Genomic DNA, 26,819 nt, shown 5'->3' on the forward strand with positions numbered 1-26,819 from the left:
TGCCTTCTTCTCTTCAATTACATGGATATATCCCACTTCTGTCACTATGGTCATTGACTTTGAGCTTGAGAAAGTTTAAAAACAGGGACCGCGCTGGAGACAGGCGAAAGAGAAGAGGGACCGTGTTGGAAAGAAGGCAGCCCCAGGATGCACGTTTACTGCTTACACCCAGCAGGCTGCCCCATGACCGCTCCCCCTGGCAGCCCTGATTAGCGGAAGACACCTGTACTCTATTCCCATAGGCAGCCTGGAGAAGCTGGGCAATCTGCGGCCCAGGAAGCGTCAACTGCTAGCAATGAGCTCTGTCCACGTGTAAACCAAGATTTGGGGAAGGAGCAGGGTGGGTGTAGGGGCTGACACTTTCTTAGGCTCTCTCCTCTGGTTCCTCAGATGGGGCCTTCATCTAGTGCCACCCCCACGTTTTGGACAGATGCTGTACCCCTGACAACCGTCCCAAGATGCTTCTCCCCCCCGCCCGCGCCCCGCGGTGGAGCCTGCTCCCCTCGCAGCCGCAGCTAAGACCCGGAGAAATGGAATTTCACTTTGAAACTCCCGTGCGTGCGGCGCGAGGGCCAGCGCTGGGCATGCTCAGTAGCCGCGGCGCGGCGGAGCTGCTGCTCGCGCTGCGCTGGCCCCGGGCTCCAGGGCTGGCGCGGGAGTGCGCCCCGCCCCCCCGCGCCTTCCCCTCCGCGCCTGCGGAGCTTCCAGAAGGCCGAGCAGTAGCGGCTCCCAGGGCGTCGGTCCCCGCCCTGCGCCGCCCAGCTCGCCGCCGCATCCTACTCCTCTTCCTCTCCTCTCTTAAGGAGGCGAAGCTGGTGCTTCCTTCTGTGGGCGCCACACACGGCTCTGCCAGCCCGAGCCGAGGACCTGCGAATGAATCCCGGAGACCAGAGGACCATCGGCGGGGGCTCTTTCCAATAACACTTTGCCTGAAGTGGCGGCGTGGCTGAGTTTCTCCTTCACCTCTCAATGCAAACACTATGCGGAGGGCGGTTGGCTTTCCTGCGCTGTGCCTGCTTCTTCACGCTGCAGGTAAGGGGTTGCCGGGCATAGAGCCAGAGATGTGGATGCGCTGGGAGACTGCACATGCTTTAGGGCTGTAGGAAAAAGCCTGCTTCGCGAAGAAAGCCTTAGGAGGCAAAGCAGGACAGTGCTGACAGGAAAGCGGTGAGGGAGTCATGCACCTGTTGGAAGACTGCGGCCGAAAACTTAAAGCTAAAATCAGCTCTTGATTTTTCCTTACCTGGTATGAACATTTGCAGTACGAATAGAGGTTGGCTTGCTCCACCCCTCCCCTCCATGTAGACTCCCAGATTTTGTTTCTAGGCTCTGCACTTGACTGTCAGTTTTTCAGGAGGCAGACAAGACATCCTACTGAATGTAACCTTTTCTACTGCAGCGGCTACATCCGTAAGGTCTCTTGGTTTAGCGAGAGCTCACAGGGGTGCACTGGCTGTAACCTGATGGACCACATCTCCTCTGCAAAGATCGAAATACATGGTTCGCATTAATGATGCCGCTTCAGGCTCCTTTGGCCCCTGCTCTTGTCAGTCGAATTTTCTAAACCAATGAGAGGAACGAAAGATTTAAAATAAGACCCTCTCTTCTCTTTCAGCATCATGGTCAGATTGCGAGGGCACTAGACAGAAACCCAATCACAGTTTCAAAGCTGACAACCCCGGGGTCGGCACTGTCCCTGGGACAGATTTGATGAGGTCTAGCCAGGAGTGACAGTGAGACTAATTCCCAAATATAAACATATTTGATACCAGTATCAGGTTTCGTATGGAAGCAAACCTTAGGAAGTACCTAGGGAATTTTATATGCGATGTTGCTACAGACCCTGCTTTTTGGATACATGCAGCCTCTATGTAATGCAAGGACTTGCTGGACTGAATCCTTTATCATTTTTACACACACGTGAACCAAAATAGAATATGGCAGAGAGATTTTAGGAACCCTACTGCGACAGCAGTTGTCCATGCAGTATCCCTGTAGCAATCAAGGACTAGGTATTTTCCTAGAGTTTGCCTGTTATCCAACCACACACGTTCATTCATTCTTTCAACCAACATTTATAGAGTATGTACTACGTTCCAGGGGTAATGAATAAAAATAATGGTTGCAAAATTACAATTTTTGTATTATCTTTTAAAAAGAGTGTGGGTGAGTCCTTTTCTATGTGGGTGATAATGAGAGTGAAATATGGTACTTCCTTATTTCTAGCTAATACTATTTTAACATATTGTGAATCTCTTGAACAAGTAATGTTTAGGGACATTCTGGCTATAATTAAGTACCCATGTTAATTGTATAATTATGATGTTATATTGTGGAATTTTCAGGAGTTCCTTGACGCTTTTTGAAAACTAAGAAATAGCTATGACTTGGTTATTAAATTATTTGCAAACAGTTATAGTGAATACTTTTATTACCACATACAGTTCTTTAATGTTGAAATATAGGATGAAAATATACACATTGGGTTGAGGTTTATTTATGTTATTGTTTTATTGTAGCACTGATAGAAACATCTGTTACTGAAAAATCCTCAATTCCTATCAATTTAGCTGATTTAGCTGATCTATGAAAAATTTTAGTGTCGTTATTTTTAAAGCTAATATATAACATTTCTAAAGATAACATTTAATATATCTTGAGTAATTATAGCTTAAAAGCTATAAAAGCTATAGATAAACTTAAAACTAAGCAGGTGGAAAACATTTCTAAATTTATTGTAGATGAATATTTGGGATGAGGAAATAGAAGACTTTTGTTCATTAAAGGAGAAACCTAGGCATCTGTAGCCCTAGATTATACATGGAGTTCTGCCAAAAGGGTATATTACCAAAGACAAACCAGTCCAACTCTACTTTGACTTCTTAATTTGCAAAAAAAAAAAACACTATTTAATCAATTTGATTTTAATAAGGCAATGCATTGAAGACTATCTTCAGATTTCAATTGCAAGATGCTGTATAGAAATTAATTATATTCGTATTTAATGTAGTGCTTTTGATAGGTGTTTTTTCACAGCAGATTGCAAGTTTAATATTGTGGTTGTCTTGCCAGTTTCATTTTGAATGCATTTAAATTTAAACAGTAATTTGTGGGTCACAAGCTGTCATCAGATTAAAATTCATCACAGTTATCTAAATAACATTGTTAGGACTTTTCATTAGAACTGAGACAAACCAGATTTCTTGATCTCAGCTCCTGTAGATTTGGGTAATAAGAAAATGAGTAAGTGGGAGGGCAAAGATCAAGAAGTCAGTGATTGTCTCTACTTGTTGAATGTCTGATTTGGCTTCTCTTGCAGAAGGTTTTCCTCTCAGGAGAGAAGTGAGCTTTATAAAGAAGGGAAATGAATTCTATAGAGTCAGGCTTCTTTAGCTGAAAAGCTAATTGATCCATTTTGGTTATGTCCAGGGTACCAGCAACTACTTTATACTGGTGGAACTGATGACAGGTTACACCCCTTTTGGGATGGGAAAAATTGGCTGCCAGGATGTGAGTGCTCTTTGTAGCTATACTGGGAACTGTTGACTTCAATTGTCATTCTCCTAATGATAAGTAGCAAACTGTTTTCAGCTTGAGCGTCATCTCCAATTATTTGGTCATGATCTCCTGAGTCACTATGCAAAAAAAAAAAAAAATTTTTTTTTAAATTCTGACCAACCCTGAGTTCTGATTGCCTTAACAGTGAAAAGTATTGTATCTGTTTGTAATGTCTGTGGGAACAAAAAGGGGAAGAGGGGGTACAATGCTGTGTAATTAACATCTCTGGGTAAGATAACCTTAACGAATTACTGAGCATGGAACTTGTTAGAGAACCTGGACTCAACTCTTATCTATGGCAGCTGATTTTCATAGATGTCTTTAACAAGAAAAGTGTTAATTATTGTCCATCTAACTGCTTAGTGTACAGGTGAGAAAACTATGATCCAGTAAATGATAGCTGGTAATTACTTTAAAGTGCCAATTAACAGTATAGCCAGGGTAAAAAACCTATGTTTCCAAGCCTGTGATTGCACACTATATAAAATCCTACACTGTTTCTGACAGTTGAGGCCACCATTGAGATAGTGGTGCCAGACTATTTTTCACTAACTGTCCCCATTCTTTTTTTTTTTTTTTACATCTTTATTGGAGTATAATTGCTTTACAATGGTGTGTTAGTTTCTGCTTTATAACAAAGTGAATCAGTTATACATATACATATGTTCCCATATCTCTTCCCTCTTGCGTCTCCCTCCCACCCTCCCTATCCCACCCCTCTAGGTGGTCACAAAGCACCGAGCTGATCTCCCTGTGCTATGCGGCTGCTTCCCACTAGCTATCTATTCTACGTTTGGTAGTGTATATATGTCCATGCCACTCTCTCACTTCGTCCCAGCTTACCCTTCCCCCTCCCCGTATCCTCAAGTCCATTCTCTAGTAGGTCTGTGTCTTTATTCCTGTCTTACCCCTAGGTTCTTCATGACCTTTTTTTTTCTTAGATTCCATATATATGTGTTAGCATACAGTATTTGTTTTTCTCTTTCTGACTTACTTCACTCTGTATGACAGACTCTAGGTCTATCCACCTCACTACAAATAACTCAATTTCGTTTCTTTTTATGGCTGCATAATATTCCATTGTATATATGTGCCACATCTTCTTTATCCATTCATCTGTCGATGGGCACTTAGGTTGCTTCCATGTCCTGGCTATTGTAAATAGAGCTGCAATGAATATTTTGGTACATGACTTTTTTTGAATTATGGTTTTCTCAGGGTATATGCCCAGGAGTGGGATTGCTGAGGCGTATGGTAATTCTATTTTTAGTTTTTTAAGGAACCGCCATACTGTTTTCCATAGTGTCTGTATTAATTCACATTCCCACCAACAGTGCAAGAGTGTTCCCTTTTCTCCACACCCTCTCCAGCATTTATTGTTTCTAGATTTTTTGATGATGGCCATTCTGACCGGTGTGAGATGTTATCTCATTGTAGTTTTGATTTGCATTTCTCTAATGATTAATGATGTTGAGCATTCTTTCATGTGTTTGTTGGCAATCTGTATATCTTCTTTGGAGAAATGTCTATTTAGGTCTTCTGCCCTTCCCATTCTTTACCTTTCTGTGAACCAACATAATGTATCAACTTCTGTTGAAAAGACCACTTCAGGAATATACAAGAAGGCAGCTAAAAGCTACCCAATAATATGGATGGCAAAAATATTATGTGGAAGAGCCATAGATAGCTTTTCTTCAGTGTTTCTTCTCTTTCTTTTCCCAAAGAACTATATTCTGTTTCAGGAGATGATATTTATTGGGTAGTATTGTAGTTGCAAAGGAGTGAATGTCTTGAAAATTATCATGTGAAAGCTTTCTTTTTCCTACTGAATAACTAATAAGACATAGAAGCTGATGTCAATGGATTACTCTCTGGTCAGGCTCTGGAAAAGGTTCTTTCAAATTTCTACATTGTTCTTACTATTGGCCTTTCTGGATGGCACAGAGACTACCTTCAGTATATCTTCTGAAGATGCCTCTTCATTCTCAGAGAAGTGCATAGTCAGTTTCTCTAGTCTTTAAGAGGGAAGAGTTCCTATGGGATCAAGAGGATCAGGGAAGTCATTTGCAGAAACATCACCCTCAAAAGAAAGGGTAGGGCTTCCCTGGTGGCGCAGTGGTTGAGAGTCTGCCTGCCAATGCAGGGGACACGGGTTCATGCCCTGGTCCGGGAGGATCCCACATGCTGTGGAGCGGCTGGGCCCGTGAGCCATGGCCGCTGGGCCTGCGCGTCTGGAGCCTGTGCTCCACAACGGGAGAGGCCACAACAGTGAGAGGCCCACGTACCGCAAAAAAAAAAAAAAAAAAAAAAAAAAAGAAAGGGTAGACGGATAGGAAAATACGTTTTAAGATGTCTTTTCCTCAAAGAAGAGTCCCTTAGAACTCCCAAATTGGTTTTTCCTGTTCAAAATCACTCAACGAAGTCCTTACACTGGCCCAAGTTCTACTCTGTTCTATCCTCCCATTACCTCTCTGATATCTCTCACTGCTTTCCTCTTTTTTGTCTCTCTCCAGCTACAGTAGTCTCCTTCCTATTCCAAGAAGATGCCAGGCACTTGCCCACCTCCCAAAAAAGTTTTGTTTATTTCTTTGCCTGAATTATCCTTTCTCTGTATTTCCATGGCTTAATCCCTCAATTTTAGGTCTTTGCTCAAGGGTTACTTTCTCAGTGAAGCCCTCACTGGCTATCCTAATTAATATTTCATATCCCACCCCCCAAAAACCCTCTGATACCCCTTCCCTGCTTTACTTTTTAAATTAATTTTATGAAGAATAGTCGATTTACAATGTTGTGTTAATTTCTGCTGTACGGCAAAGTGACTCAATTATGCATATATATATTCTTTTTCATATTCTTTTCCATTCTGGTTTATCACAGGATATTGAATATAGTTCCCTGTGCTATACAGTAGGACCTAGTTGTTTATCCATTCTATATACAATAGTTTACATCTGCTCATCCCACACTCCCAGTTCTTCCCTCCCCCACCCCTCTCCCCCTTGGCAGCCACCAGTCTGTTCTCTATGTCTGTGAATCTGTTTCTGTTTTGTAGATGTGTTCATTTGTGTCGTGTTTAAGATTCCACATATGAGTGATATCATATGGTGTTTGTCTTTCTCTTTCTGACTTACTTCACTTAGTATGGTAATTTCTAGGTCCATCCATGTTGCTGCAAATGGCATTATATCATTCTTTTTCATGGCTGAGTGATATTCCATTGTATATGTATATATACCACATCTTCTTAATCTATTCATCTGTTGATGGGCATTTAGGTTGTTTCCATGTCTTGGCTGTTGTAAATAGTGTTGCTCCTGCTTTACTTTTTTTTACCAGAGGTCTTTCACCATCTATCATACCAAATATTTTACTTATTTATATTGTTAATATGGTTCCCCTTCTCCCCATTAAAATATAAATAACTTGAAGGCAGAGGTCTGTTTTGTTTACTGCTGTTTCTACTGCAGATTCTGCCCAGCCTAGCACTGGGGGTGGGGAGTAGTGCCTGGCATAAAACTCCTAAAGATTAAATAAATACATTGAATAAATAAAAACAGCACAGTAATATTTCTGGTCTCCTCTTTTTGCATTTAGTTTCTTCTTGGCACTCATGCAAGTCACCTTAGCCACTTCCAGCATGAACTTCAGCAGAGCTCATTTATCCAAAACTCAAGTTGCTCCCCAGGAGTCTCACATGCCCAGGGGACATACAATCTCAAACAGACTTTGCTACTTTGGGAATTGAAGGGCAACTGGGGGTGAGCTTGAACTACTTATAAACTCAGTGGCAGAGTCCTTCCAACTGATTGCCAGATGCTATACAGCCCAATGCCTTGCTGGTTGGCTATATTTTTACTTCTTAGTAAAATGCTTTGTACATATGGGAATGGCTATAGTTATATGAAAGGATTCATACAGCTAATTTACAAGCAGGGTTTAAGGCACTAGGACAAACCTGTCTACTTCTTTGGCATTTGAGGCATAGGTATATGTATACAGTAAGTCCCCTACATATGAACGAGTTCCATTCCGAGAGCATGTTGATAAGTCCAATTTGTTCGAAAGTTCCACAAAGTTAGCCTAGGTACCCAACTAACACAATCGGCTATATAGTACGGTACTGAAATAGGTTTATAGTACTGTCCTGTAATAAGTTTATAATACTTTTCACACAAATAATACATAAAAAACAAACACAAAAAATAAAACATTTAAAATTTTACAGTACAGTACCTTGAAAAGTACAGTAATACAATACAACAGCTGGCATACAGGGGCACGTTCATGTCTTTGAAAGTTCGCAATTTGTACCCTACCTTTGGTGTTTTCTTCCAAAAGGTCACCAAGTCTACTCACCAACTCTTCTCCACTTTCCGTGTCCACATCACTGCCTTGTGCTAGGTCCTTATTTCTCATATAGTATTTCACAATAACCTACCATCAAATCCATCCTTCATAATGATACCAGAGGTAAAACTTGAAAAAGCATACCCAATCACATTCTTTCTTTATAAGATTCTCTAATACAGCTATTTCCTTTTCTCTTAGAATAAGCCTAAACTTATTAGCATGGGAAAATCTTTTACTAACTCCATCTTTATTTCCTGTCATCATGTTCTGCTTTGCACACTATTATCATACTAAGAGCAAATTTCTTTTGGTTTGCCATGCCTCTCATCCTTTTCACATACTGTTCTATTTATCTTAAATACCCAACTCTGCTTCTTTTTCTAGATAACTTTTTCTCCAACTTCAAATCTTGGTCATTGCCTACTTTGAGAACCCTTCCTGTGACACCCCACCTCATTCAAGTAGCTTTCCTAGGTTTTCCTTTTAGGCCCTGTATATTTCTCTATTAATGCACTGAACCTGAATATTTAAACATTTTGAGGACAATAACAGAATTGTAGCTTTTATCTCTATGTACCAATAACATAGAACTGTGCTTGTTATCTAGTACACCATCAATAAATGTTGAATGAATGACTAAACATATTCAGGATGTATTAGACAAAATAAATTATGATTAATTTAGATTGTATCTCATTTTGATGATCATAAAGAGTAGAATTGACTTTACTACTGCTCTTTCCATCCAATTTACATTTATTGGTTACAAAGAAGTGGAAATGGGGCAGAAAAGCTTTCATTTAAACATAGTCTGTTTAAGGTACGTTTGTGTTCTACAGGCATGATGCTTATTGTAGTGGCGTTGTTTGTTGAACTCCTCCTAGCTAGCTAGACATTCCTATATGATATTCTAGTACTACTTCAGGATGGGAGTGAGATGAATGTCTTTATTTTAAAGAGACCAGATGATTAGGTAAGGTACATAGCATGATAGTTTTGCACTAAGGAATGGACCCAGAACCCCTGACTCTGATTACTGATTGGTTATCAGCTACCTTGTAATAACAAACAGGAACCACTTACACATTCAAAATCAGGTAGGAGTGTGAGGCAGTGGGTTCAATAAACGGAGACCAAAAATAATCCAGCCCTCCTTTAATTCCCCCAAACAGAAACCAAACGATCACAGAAAATTTCTGAGTATTTGGATGGTTTTATACATTTTTTCTGTCTCTTTATATACAGACAAAATCTTTATAAAACTGTAAACAATTTTTATGGGAGCCATGCTTATACCTGAAGAATGGAGACTGGTTTACGAATTAGAAAAAGTCACTTTTTATGAGACGATGGGATCACACATCAAAGGCTCATTTATTGCCATTAATATTAATGATAACATGGATGTTGTTTCATGGTAAGTTTATTGTTAAATCTCTTAAAAGGTGTCTGTAAAGTCTGATTCAAAAGGTAGAGAAAGCCATTTTTCCCTTTAAAAGACGATTTTGAAAGATCCCACTTGGCCATGAGTGCATTCTTCATCTTCAAAGTACTTAGACAAATGCTGACACACTTAGAGTAGCACTGATGTTTCCCAACAAAAGGGATTTTAATAGCCTGAAAAAATGTAATGGTAATACATTATCTTAAGATCAAATTTCCTAATGCTTATTGACCAAATAATATAACTGTGTCTATTATTGAGATGATACTTGCCACAGAATGACAATTAGCAATTTATATTATGAATATGAGCACTTTCCATTTAAATTTTTATTCATAATGGCTATCAGACTTTTCTCATAATCAAATCTCATTTGACTTCAATTTATTAAGATGTTGATATCCATTAAAATTGCAGCCACATGGACCAACAGCAAAACAAAACTAATTGTTTACGTGAAGCAATACATCTAGATCAATATGTCTAATTGCACTGAAGTAGATGCCAAGTTCAGTGGGGATGTGAATTATTTTTTGTCTTAGTTCAGACCTGAAGCAATGTACATTTGCTGACTTAAATGTGCAGAATGGCTTAAGGCAGCCCTAAACTACTGATTCTTTGGAAAAGATCAATAAATGAGCACAGAGTAAGAGTGTCTCACAGTGATTTACTGGCCTGTACAGCAACTTGTATAGAATAAGACTCTACAGCTATTTCACTGCAGTAATGATCCAGTTCCAGATGAAGACTAGAGGGGACATGAAGCAATGCCCATAACTGCACAGAGTCAGCTCCCATCACTAGGGTTACTTTCACTTACCTGGGAAAGATGCTGAATACAAAGTATGCCAAACATCATGATGAGTTAGTTTGAAAGGCCATCAATCCGTCAATATAAAGATGTGGTTTTAAGTTAAAGTAGTTCACCTTCTTGGTCTTGTTGATTCAAGACGGTGTTTTTATTCTCCCTGGAAGAAAATGAAATGGCGTAAGCAGAGAAGTAAAAAGAAAATTGAAATAAAGGAGAAAATGCCATATTTTTAGATGACTTTTAGCAGAATGAGGTAGTAGTTAAGAGCATGTATATTGTGGTCCAGCTCAAATCCAGGCGTGATCACTTACTATCTCTGTAACTTAGGCCAACTTAATCTTTCCAAGTCTCAATTTCCTCTTTCTAAAATGGAGATCAGGTACTATACAACTGTAGGGTTGTTGTTGTGTGTTAAACAGGATAATGTAATGTAAAATAAACTGTGCTGTCTTAGTAAGTGCCATGTAAGTGTTAGGTATTATTTGACTAGGGGTGGGAGAGGTCAGATGCTAAATGGTCAACTCGTATCTTGGAGCAATTTCTCATTCTTTTTGTGTTTGAGCCAATGCTGGAGAAGCATGCATGCCCGAGAGAGATTCTGAATTCAAATCATTTCTTCAATTTGATCTTATCTGCATAGTTTTCCTCTACCTTTGGCATGAGCCTTACTAAGTGTGCAGGTTTGTGATGGACTGTGAAGTTCCAAAACATCCACCTATTGCTTTTGGCCACCGAGAGGCTGGAGAGAGCCTGGCCAAGCCTAAGACATCAGATCTCATTCTCCCAGCCCTTCCTCAATACCCACCACCAAGCCCCTCAGTAAAATAGTTTGACATCCTCCCCCCATCCCAGTTCACCTCCCCCACAAATCTCTCTGTAATTCCTAAATCTGGACATTAACTGAAGCTATGAAAATATAATAAAAGGGTCTCCTACCAAGATAAACATTATATTTTATAGGGAAGAAACAAATAGATTTCCTTATAAGAAAAGAAGGAAAATACAAAGGACTATTTCCTAAGTCCCTATGATGTGCTACACTCTATCCCAAGTGCCTTATATAAGATAATCATCTCACCCTTTAGGATGGAAAGTTTGTTTGAAATGACATGCTTGTACTACAGAAACAGCAAAAATACACTCTAACTCATGTAGCATAGTAAAAATTAAAAAGTTCTAGAATCTGACTGCCTGGGCTTGAATCCCATCTCTGCTGTTTACTATTTAAATTCTCTGTGCATCCCTTTTCTTATCAGAAAAAAAAGGCTAATAACATAGTAACTACCTCGTAAGGTGGTTTAAGGATTTAAAGAGCTAACTCCTAAGGGCCCACAGCATGGGGGCTGGAACACTGAATACATTCAATGGCTAGTAGTTGTAAGAATTATCATATTAGCATGTGAAAACTTTCATTGGTCCTATATTTCAGGTTCCATACTTGAAAAGGAAAAAATGTGCACATTGACTGTCAGCCCACTAAAAAGAAAATCACCCTAAAGCCGCCTTTTGTGAAGAGTGCCTGCCATGAAAATCTGATTTTCATGCCTCCATTTAAAAAAAATCCTTGTAGAACCTTTGCCTTATAAATTAAAAAATGCTCATAATTAGCAAGTTTGTGTTGGAGGAAATGAATGCTGTTTTCCAAAGTGGAGAATCTAAGAGAAAAAAATCCTATAGCCCCCAGAGGCACTGCAATCATGGGCAACCGTCTTCCTGGTAAAATATCTCTTAGTCTTAGGGTTTGGGTAGGATTTCTAGTATCATCCCTTCTGCTGTCTCACTCTACAAACTCTCTGAACTCACAACATCCAACGGGAGTCCAAATATCCCACTTCTAATGATGAACCCTCTCCATGTCCACGGACACCTTGAAAACCCTGTGCATTGTAGGGTTTGCATACTCCACTTTGAGAGCCCTGTCCACATACCTTTGGTGTGTGTGTGGCAGGGGAGGGTATAGGCTTCATGAAATCAGAGTTTCCACACGTGCATTCTGGGGATCAGGCATCCTGCCTTCCCTAGTGTTAAATTCTGCTGAGTCGGCCATAAATTCTCAGCGGGTGCAGAGTCCACGCCTCCAGGCCAGTCCTGCCCCGTGCCTGAAGCAGAGGTGCCTCCGGTCTCCTATACTTCAGCCTAAAATCAGCCCTCACTGCTGGCAACCGCCCACCCCTACCCTTGATGTCTTGACATTCACCCTCTGGAGCCGTGTGCTCAGGGTGAACCTCAACCTCCTACTTTCTCCTTCCTCTCCACCCCGATTAAAGTCTGTAGTTCTTGCTTCCCATTGCAGGAGAGGTCTCTCCTCAACTAGCTGTATTTTAGAAGAGATGTGACACACTGATCTACTCCTGATAAAAATAGCTGTTAATTGGATGGTCTTTCCCTAGCCAATGTTCATTTTGTCCAAAGACCCATGAGAAAGCAGTACCTTAGACCAGTGGCATTAATTTCAAGTGATGGATGAAGGGACTAGGGCAGGATGGAGTAGAAGTGTTGACCTGAAGGGCCTACCAAGTGCCCCTCAAATCCCTAAATGCAGGCAAAGGATACTAGGTCAGGGATCTCTTCAAGTGGCCACTGTGGACCTCCTTCCTCACCCTCCTCTTGCCCTAATATTCGGGCCTTTATGTCTCTGTAGTATCATTGCTATGACAATATTGTAATTTTTTATATGTTCTAATATTCATTTTGCTATATTTTAATATAATTCCTAATCTACCACGAGAATTATCTTAAAATAGATATTTCTTTTTCCTTGTCCTGCAGTGGAGTCAGGCTTTTAAGTCATCTGGAGAACTCTACTGTAAAAATGATGGTAATATTTTATAATTCCTGTAACTATTTATAAGTAGTAATATTTTAACTGTTTGCATAACAATGAGGCATAAATATCAGATTTTACAAATGTACTTGTGCTTCCTCGTTCAGTAAGTGCACTTGGAACGTGATTCCTATGATTTCTGCAAAGGCTCGTGTTTCTCAGCTTTATAACCCTATGATCGTTTTTCCCCACTTCTGCATTTCCCCAGAGGGCATATCTTGACAGAGGTCTTCTCTTAATGGCTGTGAAGTTTAAGAGATAGTAGCATTCACTCCTGTCAACCTCTCCTCCAGGCATCCTCCAACTCAGTTCTTCAGGAACTGGGGCGCTTCTGTCTGAGCCAACGTAAGTCTCACTCAGCAGGGTCCGAGGCCAGTGGTCTTCACCCATTTCTCCTTTATGACTTATGTCTAGTCACGCTGCCCCGAAGAGTGCTGTCCTAAGTGTATTGTGTTTCACTCTGTAATACATTTATCAGCTGAAATATAATGCTATTAAAGCTGGGCAAAACCCAGGAAACATGAAACTCTTTTCATTGTAATTTTGCCACCAGCGCATGGCAGACACACATTTTTCCATTCTGTGACTCCCAGATAGAGTTCTCCACTGTGCAGCTCAACTTTGATTGGAAGGGATAAATAGGAAGAATTGAGGGTCAGCCACAGTAGTTACAGTGGGCTGTAAGTGGGCGTAGGAGCCACATTTTCTAATGGAATATTTGAGGAAATGTGAAGGAGTGTTTATATCAAAGAACATGCAGGAAGAGTTTACAAGATGCCTTAATTAAAATCATTCCTTATTCTTGTAGGATTCAGGGCCTTTCCTACTTGGAGAAGAATAGAGGCAGCTCTATAAAAATAAGACTAGTTACTTTGGTGTTCGTTTCTTATTTTTATTTTAGATATACTAGGTACATCACTGGCCAAACATGTGAAGCATTTAAGTAGTATCAGAAGAAGACGCAGAGCTTCATCACGGGATTATATTTTCACATCCTAGAGACCAGTGCATAGACTAGATTTTAGGAAAAACATTTCTGGAGGGAGGTGTTCTTTCAATAACAAGCTCTTTTTTGGAGGGCCCATGATTGTTTACAATTTTCATAAATATAATTCAATTAAAATTTGTATCTGTTATCTTTTAGAAACATATTTTATTTTATTTTACTTTTTATGACAGAATTACTGGTCTGAAGATGTACTCTTTTTTTTGTCAGATTGGTTGTTTGGTGTCAGGATATAAGACAAATGTGTACACATATAAATATGTACATACATACATATAACGTATGTTGTAAGAACATAACTAAGACACACAAACTGAATTTTACAAAATTAGCTTTATATACAGACAGAGCCACAGTGGAGTCTTTCAAAACACTGATATAATTTGCTATTAAGATTAGTAGGAGTGAGCACAAGTTATACCTGGGAGGTTATTCTAACAGACCTCAGTTGTCACATCTTGGGACGGATATCGTGTTCACCAGGAAGATTCAGTGTTGGTACTGTGGGTGCTTCTAACTGGAGATTAGTGCCATGGTGACCTCATGGGTTAGCATTACCAATAGAATTATAGAATAACTGGAAGAGTGGGGGTTTTGTTTGTTTGTTTGTTTGTTTTTTGTGGTACGCGGGCCTCTCACTGCTTTCTGATGAGAAAACTGAGGTTTAGAGCGGTTGAGGACACATGCTCAAGTTCACATAGATGAGAGGGGGTGGGTATTGAAGCAACAATCTAGGTCCCTTATCTCTTATTCCATTGCTTTTTAAAAAAATATATGTTTCTTTCCTTTCTCAGTACTATTAATTGGCATTTTCTAAGTAAACTTCCACTGGTACTTGTGTATTTTTAACTTTGCCTGAGAGACATTTACAAATCAAATGAGAACCTTGTCATTTCTCATGTAGAAATTCCCAAGTGACTTCCATGATGTTATCCACTTATATCTCCTTTCTAGAGAAGAAAGTGTTGGCAATCCTTGAAAAACAATGATTGTCCTTTTACAAAATGATCAGAAAACAAAGTTGCCTTTGTTCAGAGAACATATAAAATTATATATAATACGTATTGTATATAATTATGTATATTATATATATAAAATTCTGCTTGAATTTGCATTGTAATTGGGGATAATTAACATCCTCATTATGTAGAGTCTTCCAATTCATGAACACAGTATGTCTGTCTATTTATTCAGGTCTTCTTGTTTTACTTTCTCAGTGTTCTGTAGTTTTCAGTATATATATCCTGTACATGTTTTGTTAGAATTATACCTAAATATTTTATTTTCTGCAACTGTTGTAGATTTATTTAAATTTCAGTTTTGAATTGTACATTGCTAGCTTAGAAAATGCCATTGATTTTCATAGGTTGACATTATATTCTATGAACTTGCTAAACTCACCTGATCTACAAAAATTTTGATGAGTTCCTTAGGATTTTATACAGAGACAATCATGCTATCTGCAAATAGAACAATTTTGTTTCTGCTTCTCCAATGTGGATTCCTTTTACTTCTTTTCTTTGTTTTATGGCAGTAACTAGGACTTTCATTCAGTACAGCATTGTATAGAAGTTTTAAGAATATCATACTTGCCTTGTCCTCTATCTTCAGGGAAGGAAGCATTCAGTCTTTCACCATTAAACCTAATGTTAGCTGTGGGGTTTTGTGCAGGTGCCTTTTACAAGGTTGAAGAAGTTCCCTTCTATTTCTAGTTTGCTTAACTTTTTTACTGTGCGTTGATGTGAATTTTGTCAGATGCTTTTTCTGCATCAATTGGTGTGATGTGGTTCTCCTTTGTTAGACTGTCAATATGATGGATTACATTGATTGGTTTTCAAATATTGAAGCAGCCTTACTTACATTCCCAGAATAAGCCCTACTTGGTTATGGTGTATTAGCCTTTATATTTCTGCATTCAATTTGCTAATACTTTCTTGAGGAGTTTTGCATCTGTATTCATGAGTGATATTGGTCTATAGTTTGTTTGTTTTTTTTAGTACTGACTTTTTCTTGTTTTGTTATCAGAGTAATTTTGGCCTCACAAATGATTTGGGGAGTGTGCCCTTCTCTTCTGTTTTCTGGGAGAGGTTGTTTGGAATTGAAGTTAATTTTTTCTTTAAATGTTTAAATTTACCAGTGAAACTATTTGATCCTGAAGATTTCTTTTTCAGAAAACAAATTTAAGTAGGAATTCAATTTCTTTTATAATTTTAGGACAATTCAAGTCAGGTATTTCATCTTGGGTGAGTTTCTTTAGTTTGTGGGTTTTGAGGAATTGGTCATTTCATCTAAATTGTTGAATGTATAGGCAAAGGATTGTACATAGTATTCTCCTATTATCCTTTTCATGTCTACTGGGTATTTAGTGATTTTCTTTCATCTGATTTTGGTAATTTGTGTCTTCTGTATTTCTTTGTCAATCTTGCTAGGGTTTTATCAATTTATTGATGTTTTTCAAAGAATCATTGATTTTCTCTATTGTTTTCCTATTTTCAATGTAATTATTTCTGCCTTTAACTTTTTACTTTCTTTCCTCTGCATACTTTACATATATTTTGCTCTTCTTTTTTTCTCATTTCTTAAAGTGGAAGCTTAAATTCTAATATAAGCATTTATGCTATAAATTTTCCTCTAAGCACTGCTTCAACTGCATCCCACAAATTATGGTGTTGTATTTATTTTCTCCTGGAGATGTCTTTGTCTGCACTTTGGTGTCCACTATGGGTTGCCTAGAGGATACTGGGGGCAGGGGGAGATGGTAAACTTACTGCTGATGTTGTGGAATTTTGAATTCTGTTCTTCATCCCCAATCCCTCTGCTACTGTTTACTTTCCAGAGTTCTCAAATAGCTGTTTTATGCATTTTGTCCAGGTTTTATAGCTCTATTTAATGTAAGCAACAAGGCGGAGTGTGTTTGCTCCATCTTACCCAGACTCAGAATCTTTCATACCCTTTTAAACCCTTTAAAATTATTTTACTTTTGTTCAGGGACTCAACAGGGAGGGTGTTTTGCTTTGTGCTTCTAGAATGCTGTCCCCAAACCTTTTCTGTGTTGAATCTGGTCCTCTGAATATCCAGGCTCAGCTGTCCACTGATGAATTTTAAATCAGTAAATCCTATGTAAGTGTTCAGGGTTGTCTTGTTTGAACTCTCAGACTGTCAGTGACACTGGACACTGACAATCACAGATCCTTGGTATACTCTTCCCATGGCTTCCATACTTCCACAATCTCTAATTTTTCTTCTTCATCCTCCAGCTGCTCCTTAAATGTGGTCTCCTCTGGGTCTTTGCTGCAGACTCATAATTCTTCTCATTCCACAAGGCAGTCTCATCACTCAGGCACTCAGTTTTCCATTACTATGCTTATGGTTTTTAAGTATTTATCTCTAGTCCAGAACTTTCTTCTGAGTTCCACATAAACATAATTGCTTTCTAGATGTTTCTGCTTCTTTATATTGTAGGCACCACAGAATCACATTTCTCTGTCTCAGTAAAGGGCACCTCCATACATTGGGTTGCTGACTAGAAATATAATTATCCTTAAATATCTACTGTTGGTTCCTTCCTACAACATTAACTCAATAACTGAATTTATTCCCCTTTTTTTTTGGTCAATTTCTATGTCTTAACACTTCTGGAATTTGTCTCTGCTTTGTCCCTCTACTGCCACCTTGTCTGGGCTATTCTGTCATCTAAAATATTTTACCTGGTACCTTTGCACTTAGTCTTGCTTCCTCCCAATCCATTTTCTTGTATAGCCAGAGTAATTTTTGAGAAATATAAATTTTATAATATCACTTCCCTCCTTAAATCTTGTAAAATGTTCAATTTTTCTAATGCTTCATGTCTTCAATGCTGTTAAAGGTATTTTACAACCTATCATGTTATCCTCAGTATCACTCAGTCTTTCTGCATTAGTGTCCTGTTGCTGCATGACAAATTGCCCTAAAATTTATCAGATTAAAACAATATATATTTATTATTTCTCAGTTTCTGTGAGTCAGAAATCTGGCCGTGGCTTAACCGAGACTTCTGCTTCAAGGTGAGACTTCAGTTAAGGTGTTGGCCTGCACTAGGCTCCTAGGAGAAGACTCAACTGAGGAAAGACTTGCTTCCAAGCTCATTTACATGATAGCTGGCAGGATTCAGTTCCTCAGTCATTGTTGCAACTGAGAGCCTCAGTTCTTCCCTGGATTTTGGCTAGAAGCCTCCTTCTTCACATGGACCTCTCCAACATGGCAACTTGCTTCATGAAAGTCAGCTGGAGTTTCCCAGCAACACAGAAGTCACATCTTTTTTAGCAGGAATGCTGAATGACATCCCATCACCTGTTGGTTAGAAGTAAGTCAAGAGCAAGATCTTGCTCACTGTCAATGGGCATGAATGCCAGTAGGTATGGGTCTTAGAGTCCCATCTGAAGAGTCCACTACAAACTCTTACCTTCTTTTTCTTATCTCCTCTCTTAATTTCTCTGTGCTGCTTTCTGAATTATTACCGAAACTTTTCCAACTTACCAATTCTCTATTCAGTGGTGTCTAGTCTGCTGTCTAACCCATATGTTGAATTTCATCAATTATGATATTTTTCATTTCTACGATTTCCACTTGGATTGAAACATGCCTGTTCTCTTTTCCTCAAATCCCTTATTCTTATTTTTCTCTTTTATCTCTTTGGATGTTTTAATTAACTTATTTTGAAGCCCCCTTTATTTTTCTCTTTTATTTATTCTTTCTTAGATAAGAATCTTCCTACTTCTCCATCTTCTGACCGTCTCTCATGGCAATGGTCACCATGTGCCTTGTAATTTTTTAAGTCTATGCGTGTGTCTTCAGTGTGACTTAGCTTGCATGGAAACACGTGGAAATTCCATTTATATTCTAGTTTCTAGAGACATCACTATAAGATTGATTTTCAGTTGCTTCTGTCTAAGACCCTATAATGCATACAGGTTCTAAAACATTTTTTTTCTTAATCTTCTATGAACTACTCTTTCTTGGTTTTCCTCCTACTTTACTACCATTCCTTCTCATTTATCTTTGCTGGCTCCATTTCATTCAGCTCCTTGACACTAAATATTGTAATTCTACCAGGAGTTCGGTCCTATATACTCTTCTCTTCTCAATCAATCTCCAGTCACTTGACTTTAAATTTTATCTGTATTGGATGACACAAATCTCTCTCTTTCTCCAACCATGAACTAAACATTTATTAAATTTCTAATTCAACATCTCCACTTTGATATTTAATAGACATCTCAATCTTAACATTTCTAAAATGTTTACTTGAGTATATTTATAATGTCAAAGTGAAGGAGGTGATGATAGAGGGGTAATGTTTGAAGACAGAAAAACTAAAACTTATTCCAGATACTAGCTTGGTGGTCCTCAACTTTAGGGTTGGAAAGTGAGAAAATCTCAATTAGAAATCCAGATTTGTAGGCTACATATCCAGAGATCTGCTATGGTAGTTCTAGGCTAAGATCTGGGAATCTGCATCTTAATGTCCTAGGTAATTCTGATGTAGGGATCTAAGCACAACACTTTGGAAAACTTTTTCTTACCTAATGGCTATGGTGGGGTTCCTAATATTGTGCTGCCATCTTGGTTCTCATTACTCAAGGACAAAGCAGGACTAAGTCCTTTCACATATACGACTGGATAGGGCTGGGAAATGTTAGTTGTGTTTCAACTGCACTTAAAATTAGATTTTTTTACCTTTCCCTGTAGGCCAATTTTAGCACAAGAGACATCTGTTAGTTGGACTCACCTATTCTATTTACATAAGGTGGCTCTGAAAAGGTTTTCTGTGACTGAGATCATATAAAAAGAAAGATTGAAGATAACTGTGTAATTTTCTCAGTTCTTCATTCATTTTTCCCTTCCTTATAAATCTGCATTCTCTGATCTTCTGAGCCGCTTCTCTTTCTTAGTGAAATTCTTCACCATCCCCCACTATGGGTTTTTTTTTTGCTTCCCGAATCTTGCAAGCTTTTTTTGCATGTTAATTTTTATTAACATGACTATTTCGATAGCACTATCATGTTAGATACAGTTGCCATGCTACTGAATGTTATAGATTCCTCTTTTTGGTAGAAGAGCCAATCCCTCAGGTGAAAAACCCAGATTCATTCAAGTATGCAGTATGCCTTTCCTGAAACAAGAGACCATCTTTAAATGAGGAGTATTTAAAAAGTCAACTAGGATAAAAATAATATATGTGCTCTATTTCTTAACCCCAAGGTGACCATGTCATTTTTGCTCTTCACAATGTCAAACTCAGTCCTTTAATAGGGGAGGGAGGAAACTTCACCTGTAGTATAGAAATGCTGTAGGACACTACAGTATCATTTAGTGAATTACTTTTAGTAAAACACTAAACAAACATTTGTGGTCAGAAAGTTAATATACATCTAAAATATTTTAGCACTAGTCTCCATTAATAAAACTGCAATAGGGCTTCCCTGGTGGCGCAGTGGTTGAGAGTCCGCCTGCTGATGCAGGGGACACGGGTTCGTGCCCCGGTCTGGAAGGATCCCATGTGCCGCGGAGCGACTGGGCCTGTGAGCCGTGGCACTAAGCCTGCGCCTCCGGAGCCTGTGCTCCGCAACAGGAGAGGCCACAACAGTGAGAGGCCCGCGTACCGCAAAAAAAAAACAAACAAAAACTGCAAGAATATTAACAGTGAAGGATCATATTCATTTACATATGTTCCTAATGACAATGTCATTTCCAAATCTGAGGAACTCTTATTTCATTCAGAGAAACAAAGTTTACAGTCATTTCAAGGTGACACTGTCCAATCATCATCTTTGGCAAATTATGGTAGCTTGATTTTTTTTTAAAAAAAAATTACAGTCAATTCAGCGTGCTCAGGATTGAAGACATGAGGACTAGTTTCTCTTGGGTTGGCCAAAAATTTCGTTCGGGTTTTCTGTAACACCTTAAGGAAAAACCCGAATGAACTTTTTGGCCAACCCAATATGACTATCTCAGAATTCACGTGAAATGTATTTGTGATTTGAATGCTGTAAAAGCCTAAAGTCCCTGGGACCCAGTGATTCCCAAACTATTATATCATGATGAAAGCACTTGAGCTGACTGAAAAAATAACCTGTCTTCCTATCTCTAAGTGAAATTTGACAGCATACTGGTAAGACAGGATTGCTGAAGGTGCTAGAAATATATACTGGTCACAGAGGCTTGATGGATGGAAAAAGCTGTAAAAACTAGCAATTCCTCTACTATAAATATTCAGTAAGAATTCTAGGCACCCCAGAATTCTTATAAAAGGAGGGAAGTAATCTTCTAAGGACAGCACTTGTACAGCGGTTGTTGCCATAGGCATACCCAGGGGAAATCTGTGGTGCCTAGGGTCGCTAGGACAGTGTGGGTGGCATTACTACGTTGTGATCTGTTCAATCTGCTTATCATCTTATACAGAAGGTCTTAAACTTACTTTTCTAATTGGTGTTTGACCTAGTGATATTCTTTTGACTCACATGTGTATGTTACCTGTTTCCTCCTGTGGCCAATGACAAATAGGAAAAAGTTATTCAAGTCAGTGGATATTTACCTAACAGAAGAAATAAAGGAGCATGAACTACTTTATCTAGATGGCCATATTACTAAGTAAGAAGGAGAGAATGGATATCATTACACAACTGGAAGTTGCTACCACAATGCGTATACTCAGATTCCTTCCCTTAGTCAGCTTAAAATAGTCTATAAGTATCTTAAAAATTGCACGTAGTTGATTATAAGTAGGATAAAAGAAGTATAAAATAAGAATTGTGTGAAATGCTATTGATTAAAGGGAAGAAAGCTTGAATATGATATAAATGGTTGTCATTTGAGGATCAGTTAGGACATCCAAGAAGAGATGCTCAATGGGGTATTACGACCATGAGCTTAGATAAAGGAGGAAATTCCTAACTAAAAGAGGCATTAGAATATCTTTTAAATAGAACTTTTTTGACTATACCCACTTCTGTCCACCCAAAGTCTCTGAGATGACTCCATACCACCAAGTGTGTTCTCATTGTCGGGGATAATGGAGCAGGGACAAAAATGGAGATGAACTGATCTAAATCCTTCACAAGCTTAAAGCTTCCTAAGAACGGGTAATTCTCTTTATCAGATATTCTATTCAACTTACTGAATAAGGTCTTTGATTTTCGTTTCTGTTTCTTCCCCCTTTCAGGGTGCCTTTCAAGAAATAATGATCACTTTTTGGCAATTCATCAGAAGAAGAGTGGGAAGCCAGCTTTCATTTATCACCATTCACAAGACATTGAGAAGAGCCTGGATATAGCTCCACAAAACATACAGAAACATAGCTACCATTCCTCTTCTAAAGGTCAAATAAGCAAACGCCACCAAATTGTTAATTCAGCATTTCCTAGACCTGCATATGACCCATCTCTCAATCTACTGGCCATGGCTGGTCAAGACCTTGAAGTGGAAAACCTGCCAATCCCAGCAGCAAATGTGATTGTGGTGGTAAGTACTGCATTTAACTGATACTCATCTGATGGTTTCCTCTGTGGTTGATACTTTAAAACAAACAAACAAACAAAACCTAATGGTGAATAGTTATCATTGGATCTCAATGACTATTTACCATAGCACTTCTTATTCTCTGGTATTTCTTTTTTGTTACTTGATTATTATCTGTTGGCTTCCTCTTGAACAGTAAGCCCATAAAATAAGAAACCTTGTCTGTATCTTCTCTACACAGCACAATGCAAGGTGCATAATAGGTGTTTAATAATTTGAACAAAAAATTGCTTCAGGAAGTCCTTACAGTTATGTTGGATCATATCCTATGGAGCCTCCTGACTTCTGTGATAATCTGTTCTAAGCAGATAGGCCTGAGTCTCAGTTTATGTAAATAAATAGTACTTATTAAAGACCTTCTGGTCACTTGACTCAAATTACAAGAAATGAAGAGACCCTGAAAGGGAGAGAGTGATGTACAGGGAGGAGAGTTTTATATAACTGGAGTAGATAAGATGGTTTGGAAGTAATTGATGGATAATATTCCAATATCACTGAACAAGCATCACCTTTTATTAATCAAGGTGATGTAATGGGTCCATTTTTGTATTCTTAGGGTATGTAACCAGGCCAGAGGTTCCCAATTTGTGGACGTATCATAGTTTAAACACATGCTAAGGTTGACACACTGTTTGGACTATAGTCCCTCTCGAGTTTAAAATTACAATAGGAGGATCCACATTAAAACTACAAGTCAGTAACTAAATGGTTGTTAATTGCATTTCTGCCCCCAACCATAACCAAATATGTTGACTTTTAAGGCAGGATGATTCAATGAAACCATGTTTGCATTTTGGCAACCTCTCTATAAACCTAATGTAATTAAAATTAATAAGCTTTTTCCCTTTTATTTATTTTTTTAATCTACTACATATAGGACACTTAGTATTGAGAATCAAAGATCCATTCATTGATGTTTTCAACTAGCATCCATTCAATATTTATTATGATCTGCCCATCATTCGGGGTATCTAGAAATACCCATCATTTGGGGCATCCACAAGTGCAATGGAGTCTCTAGTTTTGCTTGGGAAATGTCTGGGGAGAAATGTTGGTAAGCCAATAAAAATCATAAATAGAGAACATAAGATGAGCTGTTGTTATGAGAAAATATGTGGGTGATTTGGCCTCCTGAAATACTTGAACAAATTTTCTGCATTTACACGAGTAACAGATGTTCTGAAGGTGAAAGCCATGCACTGTGTCTATTGAGTGAAGACAAATGATGTTAATAATGTTGCTGTATCTGGATATGCCTGTGCTAATGCTCAGGCTCAGGAGAGATATTTCCTCTATTGACCATCATCCACCCATAGTCATCAACTCCTAAAGTCGCTGTGAATTACGGTTCAAGAGGTTTGTTCTATCTTATAATGTCATGTACTGTCTAGTTAATTTAATATTATGGAGAATAAAAGGCATCAGTGAGGAACTCTGGCAGGTCCTTTCACTTTTAGCTCATTTGTGGTTTGGAGATTCATGAAGAAGTTGTGCTTTTTCTTTTGGGTGAGGATGACATGAAGGCAATGGGCGATTTTGTGGCTTAGCCTTCCCTAACCTCTCTTGATCTAGTCTCTAATGGTGCCATGGCGCTGGTGGCTTGCAACAACCATTGCTAGTGCTAATGTTTCCTGTAATCCACTTACATTACTTATGCACATGGTGATTTAGTAGGAAAACCAGGGAAGTGGAGTTATTTTTAAATAAATCAATAATTTTCAGCTTACTCGAAAAAAGCAGAGGGTCAGCATTTAACCAAGTATCAGCGGGTTTGAAGGTTCATGCTTTACAGAAAAGAGATTTAGGAATAGAACGTACATGATGAAAGGGAGATATTTCAGCTGCTAAATGAATTTGGTTGAGTAATTGATATGTGTTTGCATACGTGTGTGTGTGTGTAATATATGGTACCAAAAGAATTCTTGTGGTACCAAAGAATTATTTTGTGGCTTCATTTATACCAAAATGAGCAGTATTAATGAGTATCCATTTCCTGAATTGGGGAAATTATTGTGATTTTCTTTTAGCCAGAGTAAAAAGCCACTCCCAACTTCCAAAATATACAAGTACATAACTTTTAAATCTTCCTAGCTCAGAGGAGAGATCAGTTGTTTCTTTCTCTCTCACTTGTTTCTGACATCATCAAAACCATGAGTTTTAAAATTAAAAACTTAACAGGAACATGAAAGATGCATGTATCCCTCCTCCTTTCCTGATTCCAAGTTTCTGGCACAAAGCATTTCATAAGAACATTTGTCCACAAATGAATTTTTTCCTTTATCTTCTTTCTTTTAGAGTCAGGAAAATATGCAGTTTATTTATTCCAAGGAGAGGACAGCACAATTAGAATGTTTATCCCAAAGCATTCTAATTATATTCCAGAGGTTCAATTAAGAAGCTGTTATTAAGATTTTTGTACAAATGCAATATACAGGGAATATGAATGTCCTCAAGGTCAAGGCTGTGGTAGGAGAAAAAAAATGGCTTTAACCAAATGAGTGCTGAGAATTCCATCAATATACATCAGGCCACAAGGCTACCACTTTAGGAAGGAGGGAACCCCGGGGTGTGAGGGAAAATGGTAGAGTGGAAGCAGATGCAGGCTATTCCAGTTCAGCAAGTTCAGCATAGGTTGCTGGGTGAAGAACATTTTAGCTTGGGCAAAGTATGAGAGACCTGGGGAGGCGAAAATCTCCCAGAGATCTCCATCTCAATACCAGCACCCAGCTTCACTCAACGACCAGCAAGCTACAGTGCTGGACATCCTATGCCAAACAACTAGCGAGACAGGAACACAACCCCACCCATTAGCAGAGGGGCTGCCTAAAATCATAATAAGTCCACAGACACCCCAAAACACACCACCAAACGTGGACTTGCCCACAAGAAAGACAAGATCCAGCCTCATCCACCAGAACACAGGCACTAGTGCCCTCCACCAGGAAGCCTACACAACCCACTGAACCAACCTTAGCCACTGGGGACAGACACCAAAAACAATGGGAACTACGAACATGCAGTCTGCAAAAACGGGACCCCAAACACAGTAAGATAAGCAAAATGAGAAGACAGAAAAACACACAGCAGATGAAAGAGCAAGATAAAAACCCACCAGACCTAACAAATGAAGAGGAAATAGGCAGTCTACCTGAAAAAGAATTCAGAGTAATGATAGTAAAGATGATCCACAATCTTGGAAATAGAATGGAGAAAATACAAGAAATATTTAACAAGGACCTAGAAGAACTAAAGAGCAAACAAACAACGATGAACAACACAATAAATGAAATTAAAAATACTTTAGAAGGGATCAATAGCAGAATAACTGAGGCAGAAGAACAGATAAGTGACCTGAAAGGTAAAATAGTGGAAATAACTACTGCAGAGCAGAATAAAGAAAAAAGAATGAAAAGAACTGAGGACAGTCTCAGAGACCTCTGGGACAACATTAAACACACCAACATTCGAATTATAGGGGTTCCAGAAGAAGAAGAGAAAAAGAAAGGGACTGAGAAACTATTTGAAGAGATTATAGTTGCAAACTTCCCTAATATGGGAAAGGAAATAGTTAATCAAGTCCAGGAAGCACAGAAAGTCCCATACAGGATAAATCCAAGGAGAAATACGCCAAGACACATATTAATCAAACTGTCAAAAATTAAATACAAAGAAAACATATTAAAAGCAGCAAGGGAAAAACAACAAATAACACACAAGGGAATCCCCATAAGGTTAACAGCTGATCTTTCAGCAGAAACTCTGCAAGCCAGAGGGACTGGCAGGACATATTTAAAGTGATGAAGGAGAAAAACCGAGAGAACTGGGGAATAGGTAGGCTTTGGAATATAAAGGATGGGGAGATTGTGGATTAGTCCTTTCCTTGAAGGAAGGAAAATAAAGGGAAGGAATAGGAGGAAAGGTGGAAGAAGAGGAGGAGGAGGAGAAAGGAAAGGGGAGGAGAAGGACGGGAGGGAAGGGAAGGGGGAAAGGGAAGGGAAGGGGACAGGAGAGGAAGGAGTGGAGGGATGGAGGGAGGGAAGGAGGGAAGAGAGGGAGAAGGAGAAAGGAGAGAAAAGAGAAGATAGAGTGGCAGTTTTGGGGGCAGTGGGAAGACTTCTGTGAGCACATGAGAAGATGATGGGGAGTCTCCAAGAGCCTGAGATGGTCGCTGTGAGATTCCTAGAATCCTGAAGCTTCTTGTCTTGCTCACCACTCACCCAGACCATCACCCAGACAGACATTCCCTTGTTTTTTGACACAAAACATTCTT

The 26,819-nt window shown here is 38.9% G+C and overlaps 1 protein-coding gene across 4 annotated transcripts in view; it reads left to right on the top strand.

Moving 5' to 3' along the window:
• The first annotated feature begins 741 nt into the window (after window positions 1-741).
• Window positions 742-26,819, top strand: part of PTPRR (protein tyrosine phosphatase receptor type R) — a 255,564-nt gene continuing 229,486 nt past the window's right edge. For 3 of the 4 annotated variants that reach the window (XM_060165339.1, XM_060165340.1, XM_060165341.1), the window contains exons 1-2: window positions 743-1,032; window positions 22,194-22,492. In XM_060165339.1, coding sequence (XP_060021322.1) covers window positions 981-1,032; window positions 22,194-22,492 — 351 coding nt within the window. In that variant the 5' untranslated portion in view covers window positions 743-980. Of the gene's footprint in view, window positions 1,033-22,193; window positions 22,493-26,819 lie in introns of all 4 variants that reach the window. The other variant, XR_009543374.1, reaches the window with a different exon arrangement.

The sequence above is a fragment of the Lagenorhynchus albirostris genome, chromosome 11 (assembly GCF_949774975.1).
Source record: "Lagenorhynchus albirostris chromosome 11, mLagAlb1.1, whole genome shotgun sequence".
Classification (NCBI taxonomy): domain Eukaryota; kingdom Metazoa; phylum Chordata; class Mammalia; order Artiodactyla; family Delphinidae; genus Lagenorhynchus; species Lagenorhynchus albirostris.